General features: G+C 51.4%; 1 protein-coding gene across 3 annotated transcripts; it reads left to right on the top strand.

Moving 5' to 3' along the window:
* Positions 1-1,403: 1,403 nt before the first annotated feature.
* On the top strand, positions 1,404-6,917 carry LOC116940493 (uncharacterized). 3 transcript variants are annotated; one of them, XR_012941333.1, is made up of 3 exons: positions 1,404-3,937; positions 5,050-5,261; positions 5,415-6,917. XR_012941333.1 is itself a non-coding variant. In XM_032950388.2 (2 exons), the coding sequence occupies exon 1, from the start codon at positions 2,601-2,603 to the stop codon at positions 3,933-3,935; it is 1,335 nt and encodes a 444-aa protein (XP_032806279.2). In that variant the 5' UTR covers positions 1,404-2,600; the 3' UTR covers positions 3,936-3,937; positions 5,415-6,917. The 3 variants fall into 3 exon arrangements, 2 of the variants coding, with proteins under 2 accessions (XP_032806279.2, XP_075922033.1); XM_032950388.2 differs by lacking the exon at positions 5,050-5,261; XM_076065918.1 differs by having other exon boundaries at positions 5,050-6,917.
* Positions 6,918-7,530: the final 613 nt, after the last annotated feature.

Genomic DNA, 7,530 nt, shown 5'->3' with positions numbered 1-7,530 from the left:
GGGGGGTCACACAAGGGGGGGGCGCCCCCCTTCAATCACAAGGGGGGGTCACCCTCCTTCACCAATCACAAGGGAGGAGGGAGAGGGGCGGAGCAACTTCCATATTTGGACGTATTGGTGGTAAACCGGAGTGACATAACGGGCCCTCTTAAAAAGTAAAAAAAATCTCAAAATTTTATTCAGCAAATCTGTTTTTTTTTCAATCAGCCTTTTATTGACCCTGTCGCCAGGTTTGACCAAAGAAAAGGGTCAATATTGACCGTTCAATATTGATTTGGGGACCGTTGAATAATTAATAATCGATTAAACCGTCCTACCCATGTCTATGTTGGGGCCACGTGTCCAAATCCTCTTTCTTGCCTTTGGATGCACGGAGCGAGCCCAATCACCACCAGCCTTAGGCTTTGCTGCTATACGGCAAACAAGACTGTGTTTGTGTTGCCGTCTTCCGACTGCTCTCGACAATCACGACAAATGAATTTTGAAACGATCCCCGCAAGGAGTTTTGTTGTTATTTCTGACCGGCGGTTGAGAATAGTGGGGAAAATATAGAATACACAAAAAAACAATCCATAAAACGTTTGTCTTTTGGTTAGGTCGCGTAAAATTGTGTCGTTAAACCCGCCATAACCCTACACAGCCAATTAGTAAGGTTTGTCACGTCAACTTTTACCGTTGTAAATCCGCAACATTTACCCTTGTAAATGTTGCGGATTTACTCTCCGACACAGCGGTGGTTGCTGTACTCGTCACGAATTGCCCACGTTCTTATTCTTGGTTCTTTCGGTAAAGTCACGTTGAAGGGAAACAATAAAATATATAACAATAAAATTCTCACGTTTCGACTGCAACGCAAGGAGTCATCATCAGGTGTGAAAACCAACGGCAAGAACATATGAAACCGCCACTTATTTCAAATGTTCTTGTTGTGGTTTTCACACTTGATGATGACTGCTTGTGTTGCAGTCGAAACGTCGTGATTTCATTGTTTTATATATTTTATTATTTTATTGTTTTCCTTCAACGTGACTTTACCAAAAGAATCAAGAATATGAATTACTGCAGTCACGAAAGCTTTAAATCAAAATTTGGCCACGTTCTGTTGACGTGACAACCCTAACTAGTTGGCTGTGTCGGGTGGTGGCGGGTTTAACGACATATTTATATATTTACGCGATCTAACCCATAAAACGTTGTGAATGATATTGGTGGGGAAAGCCGACTTACTACGAGGTGTTAATCTGAACTTTAAAAAAACTGCGAAAACTTTTGAGTTTTTTTTTCAATACGGGCAGGGGAGGGAGAGGGCCAACTTCCGGTGGGAAAGAGGGGGCGTGGTCACGAGCACTCGGCCCCTCCCTCCACGGCCGCCGCGCCCGCCCCTCAATGAGGGGGGGGGTTGAGGGGGTCAAGGGGGGGGGTGCCGCGGGGATACCGTCGGGGTCTACACGCCGCTACGGTGCAAGACAGCAGAGAGAGAGACAGAGAGAGAGGCAGAGAGACAGCAGAGAGAGAGACAGAGAGAGACAGAGAGAGAGGCAGAGAGACAGCAGAGAGAGACAGAGAGAGAGGCAGAGAGAGAGACAGAGAGAGGCGCTCGCCCGCTCTCTCCCACCAGCCGGCCCCTCACTCACCAGCTGCGACTCTCCAGCCCGGCAGGAGTCACCCCCCTCCCCCCCCCTACGTCGTTTGTTGCTGGCGGCGTGCGCGCCTTTTTGTTTCAGCGGGTTTCCTTTTGTTTTGTTTCACCTTAGGGCGACTGGGTGGTGTTGTTGTTATCGTCGTCTTCTCGGCCCTGAAAGCCGAGAGGCGGCGAAGCGGGCGACCGGCGTCGAGTGCGACTCGTCCCTGAACGAGCATGGCAGTGGAAGCAGCAGCTGATGCTGCTGCATCTAGCCGCCCTGCTGCAGCAGCAGCTGCTGCAGCAGGGCGGCTAGATGCAGCAGCAGCTGGGCGGCAAGATGCCCCTCGGCTCCCTGCCCGCCGCGCGTGCCCCCACGCGGCACGCCGCCTGTCCGTGCCGCGCCACGCGGGCACGGCAACCACCGCCGCTGCTACTCCTGCTGCTGCTGCTACTCCTGCTGCTACTCCTGCTGCTGATACTCCTGCTGCTGCTACCCCTGCTGCTGCTCCTGCTGCTGCTGCTACTCCTGCTGCTGCTGCTACTCCTGCTGCTACTCCTGCTGCTGATACTCCTGCTGCTGCTACCCCTGCTGCTGCTCCTGCTGCTGCTACTACTCCTGCTGCTGCTGCTCCTGCTGCTGCTGAACCCACCGTGGATAATCTGTGGGTGTCGTTGCGAGCTTCTTCTCCTCTTTGAGGATACTTCACGCCGTGTCGGTGCGGGATGGTGAAGCATTTCGACACCGTTGTCCGCGTTTAACAAACTGCACGTTGTTGACCCCGGCGTTTTAGACAGTCGCGGTCCGAGTATACCGTGCTCGCAGTGACAACGTGGGGCGACGATCCTCTCTACCTCCCCGCTGCACCGTTCATTAACAAAAAATGAAATTGTGAACGCAATTTATTGTTTTGCCTTTTTTTAAAACTCATCGGCCCCCCCCCCCCAAAAAAAAAACACAAAACCCTGACCGTCGATCATGGCCCCGAAGCGCAAGGGAGGCGACAGGGTTGGCAAGAAGCGGGTGAAACGTGCGAAAAAGATAATGCCCCTGAGCGAAAAGGTCAGATTGCTGGACCGGTTGGCTCTGGGCGAGAGCGCAGCGTCGGTGGGTCGCCTCTACGGCGTCAACGAGTCGACGGTGCGCTACATCAAGAAGAGCGAGGTGGCGATCCGTGCGAGCGTGAGCGAATGCGTGCCCAGATCAGCGAGAGCGTCGTTCTACACCCGCGATCCGCACATGGAGAAGATGGAGAGGGCCCTGAATCTCTGGATCGAGGATCAGACGCGAATGGGGGTCCCGTTGAGCGGCGTGGATATTCGTGAGAGGGCCCTGCGGTTTTACGAGCGCTCGGCGCAAAGTTCTTGCGGCGATAGCGGCAACAACGGCAGCGGTAAGAAGTCACGCACACCATTTGCGGCGAGCAAGGGATGGTTCGAAAACTTTAAGAAGCGATATTCTCTACAGAACGTCAAGTTGGTCGGTGAGTCGATGGATACCGTGGCGGATGAAGGAGCTTATCGTGTGCTCCGTAAGAAGGTGGTCGACGAGGAGGAGGAGGATGACGATTGCAAACCCAGACAGGTGTTCGACGTGGACGAGATGGGGTTGTTTTGGAAGAAGATGCCCACGAGAACGTACATCTCCAAGGAGGAACGCTCGGGATTGAAGGCGCCCCCCGACGACGGACCGAGCCTCCTCTGCGCCAACGACGTGCCCGGTGTCCCGTCGCCGCTAGACGGAGATTCGAGTCGCGCTGCCGGGGTGGCGAGGACCGTCGGTGCGGAGGAAGGGCTCGAGGATTTGCAGGGGGCTGACCTTGTCGTGCTGATCGAGTCGCGCACCGAGGAGTTGCCCGAGGAAGACCTTGAAGAACGCATGAAGGCAGGCGATGGCGATAGTGATGATGATGGGGAGGAGGGGGAGGAGGAGAATGCGAGCGGTAAGTCTCGGCTGACTTTGAAAACGCTTGCAGAGATCATGCAACTAGGATCTGAACTTACGGACAAAGTGTTCGAGGCGGACCCGTTGGTGGAGCGAAGCGTGCGATTCAAGAGGGAGATGGACGCCGTGTTGAACCCATATCGGGAGGTTTACAGGGACCTTTGGAGGAAGGCGAAGCAGATACCAATCACAAGTTACTTGCGGTCGCACTCATCCGCCGTCTGCGACAGCACCACCCCCGCCAAGTCACTGCCCGGCACCTCCAGCACCAAGGATCGCCCCGCTCCTCCTCCGCGGGATCTTCCCGAGATGATCCGCAAGAGGGACTCGCGTCGTGATCATCATCATGATGATGATGAGCATCATTAAAGGTAAGTTTAAATAATAGCCTACTATAATCATGATGTTATTAGCGCGGTTGGCTTCGAGGTTGCAAAACATGTTCAACATACATACAAGCATACGTTTATTCATCGTTGTATTTGCATTATTAATATGGGTTTTCATGATTAATAGGGTTCGTACATATTTGTATGCATATTTGCACGTTATTTATGTTTATCCCCCCCCCCCCCGTAAGCTTTCAGTTGATATTCGCGCCGTTCTCCAGGTCACTTATCCACCGAGAGTGTTGTGGGTTTATTTGTGTGCAGGCCAAGTGTTTCGAACCTTGGTCACACTGTGGAGCGGCGTTATTCATCGCATGGCCCCTGGGGCCATTGGCGGGCCCTGGTGACCTTTAGTGCGGCCAACCCCCCCCCCCCCCCCGACAATACAGAAACATTGAACCCCCCCCGCATCATCCATGGGTTAGATCGAGTAAGAGGTCGCGAAACCCTACGTGTTAAACCCCCCCATCTTAAACCCCCCATCATCATCATCGTGCTGCTATCAAGCCCCAATGGTTTCAAATATGTGGCGCCCCCCCCCCTACAAAATTGTCAACCCCTTATCAGTGCCCTACCTTATTACAGACCAATTCAGACCTTATTGGTCACCCCGTGTCCTTATAAATCTCAGCGTTCATCCTACAAAGTCCCATCACAAGGGAGAAACACTAACAAATAGACACAAACATCGTTATTTTTTCCCGTTATAAAACGGCTGTACGCCGTATGGACCTGAAAATTAAATGTCCCTGTACAAGAATACGGGGTAAACCGTATGGGTTCACATCTATGGGTGATGTCTTATCGGCGAAAGCGTCTCCCCTACTCCGAAAATGAGTGAAGAACACTTGCTGTGGAAAGTTGGGGGAGCGGTGGTGCAACGGTTAGCGCGCTGCCCTACGAAACCAATGACGATTCTGAACGCGGTGCTGGGCTTCATCCCCAAGGTCGACTCAGCCTTAAATGTTGCGGTGTGTAAAAACGTCGCCACTGGGGAGGCAAAGGCGGCCGGGCGTGCTGGTGGCCACCCACCCCCTTCGTGTGCCGTGCCGGCCTTCATAGGTGCAAGTCGCTAACGGCACTTGCCCCCACAGTCTGTTACAGGCTACACGAGGGATCTTTGGCGGGGGCTGTGTGAGTGGGGAGCGGTAGGGTCGCGGTTGGCGGCGCTGCCCTACGAACCCGGCGACCCGAGTTCGATTCCAGCTCACGGCCACCAACACCGGCAGTGACGATCAACCTGAAACCGGTCCTGGGGAGACAAAGGCGGCCGGGCGTGGTGACGGCCACCCCCTCGTGTGCCACGGTGCCGGTCTTAATACGTTTGGCACTCGCCAACAGACAGCCACTTGCCTCCCCAACAAGTCTTGTTACAGGCTAACACACGTGTGTGATGGGGTGGAGGATGGTCTTCGTCTTGCGTCTTAATCCCCATCTTGTCGCCGTGTGTGCGATTCAGCTTCAGGGCGACACGAGACGCGTAGGAACCACGTGACCACCGCGGCGGGGCGGCAAAAGCCACGTGGAGCCGAGACGGAGGGAGACGTCCACGTGGTGGCACTTGGGAACCGCGTGGATTTGAAGGCTGTGGACAGTTTTTTTGTATTGTTTGGTGATGTGTTGCGGATGGTTTTCGTTTTTAATTTAGGTCGGCTCTTTCTCAAGACAGTTTCTCGGCCATGGGGTTGCAGCCTTTCAGCGTTCTGGTGAAACCCTGCAGGAGGAGAAAGTTTTTAATGTCCGTGGGGTTGTGAAAAGTCGGTGACGCGTTGCGGCGACAGGGTTGTCGTTCCACGTTAACGTGTGGCGATCTCTTTGAGTTGTAAGAAGCACAACACGTGTCGTTGATTCCAACTTTTATTCACCACATCTCTTGCTCTCTTTGTTTCCTCTGCCTCTTGGCCGTCACGTTAGCGCAACGATTCGCTGCGTCTCAAAATGGTTTCGTTAGTCACGCCAAGTTATCGATGTTCCTGTGTAATATGAATTTGGTGATTTTCAACATTTCTATGTTTGGCTAATACCGGTTACATTGCTTTAGCTGTGGGCGGTAACGCGAGAACACACAAACTCCACACAGGGGCCCTAGTCGGGAATCAAACCCACGCGCTTGCTGAGGCATGAGGGTTTCCACTGCGTCTCCCACTTGCCTTTCTAACACCTTGTTAAGTGTGGCCATGTTATCTCTCAGTGTATTACACAGAGTGGCCCAGATGTCTTGTGATCCCCATTTATTTTTTTAATTTTCAAAAGCTGAATATATTTTTTTAAAGTAAAATTTATTTATAACAGAAATGAATATGCAAATGAACAAAAACATGTTCGGGGGGGTCAATTAATTGGGGGGGGGGCTCAAGACATCTGGACCACCCTGTAGACTTGGTAACCCGAGAGGGAGTGGTTGGGGAGCGCGGATTGATTGGGGGGCCACCAAACCCCCAAAAAGAAGAGAGCCACTGTCGGGCGTTTGCATCATCGTGAGAGATGGCGACGGCTTTGGGGAAATGCCTTCGTCCAACAGTGGATAGATCGGGTTTGAATTAATTTTTGTTAGGTCTTTCGAACCATGGATTGAGAGGTAAAAACTGGGACTAGACCGGACCCCTGACGGGAGAGAGCTTGCGTTATTCCTGAAACCAAATCCTAACACAATCAATGCGTACCTGAAACGTAACTTAAAAAAATATCTGAAAAAGGGCGATTGTCCGAAATGTCGTCCGTTACATTTTTTTTTTTACTTTTTAAGGCCACTGTTATTGACGACCGTGTTGAGTTTGTTATTTGTGCATTTGTACCACCACCAATGCAGCGTCACCGAATGCATTAAGATTTGTCGCCGATTTCGCTCAACGATAAAAGTTTTCACGATATATGATTATCCTTTTGTAATTCAATTTCACAATTATATCGTCACGATGGGCTTTGATGTACTTCAAATATGAATAAAGATGTTTTAACTGAATTCAATTGGATTTCACACAACACAAGCCTGCCAAAAGTATTATCATTGGCACTTTTAAATCCATGACGCCTGTCAGAACATAACATACAATCGACGTGCCGTTAAATTACTCAGCAAAAGATTTACACCACTAATTGGTCATAGCTATTCACAATTTGACCCTAAAGCGTAAATACAAATTTCACCAACCGGGCATAGAGTTCGCATCCAGAGAAAGATAATTTAATCTCTTCTAAGGTTTATTCCACGAACTTCCCCATCTATTTCAATTAAATTATTGCTGCTGAAGCAACGCTACACCAAATTGCAGCAGCACAGGGCACCCACCGCATTGACAATAACACATTCGTCCGATTATAAGACGCCTGTCAAAGGCGAATCTGGTTACGCAAACATCTCCCGGATTATAAGACGCACACACCCGACCGTCGCTTTAAAACACGATGGGAAGGGAGCGCGACGGGGGCGAGATGTCACCGCCCTCGCATGCAGGAGCGCGTGGTTTCGATCCCCGAACCTGACGCCTGCATATTTTCGATTTTTCTCCGGGTCCTCTGTTTTTTTTTCTCCCCTCCACGTTTCACTGCTATAAATTTCCACGTTGATTATCCAC

The sequence above is a fragment of the Petromyzon marinus genome, chromosome 9 (genome assembly GCF_048934315.1).
Source record: "Petromyzon marinus isolate PM22_M1 ecotype Great Lakes invasive population chromosome 9, UKy_Petmar_22M1.pri1.0, whole genome shotgun sequence".
NCBI classification, from domain to species: Eukaryota; Metazoa; Chordata; class Hyperoartia; order Petromyzontiformes; family Petromyzontidae; genus Petromyzon; species Petromyzon marinus.
This window is presented reverse-complemented; position numbering and strand designations above follow the sequence as displayed.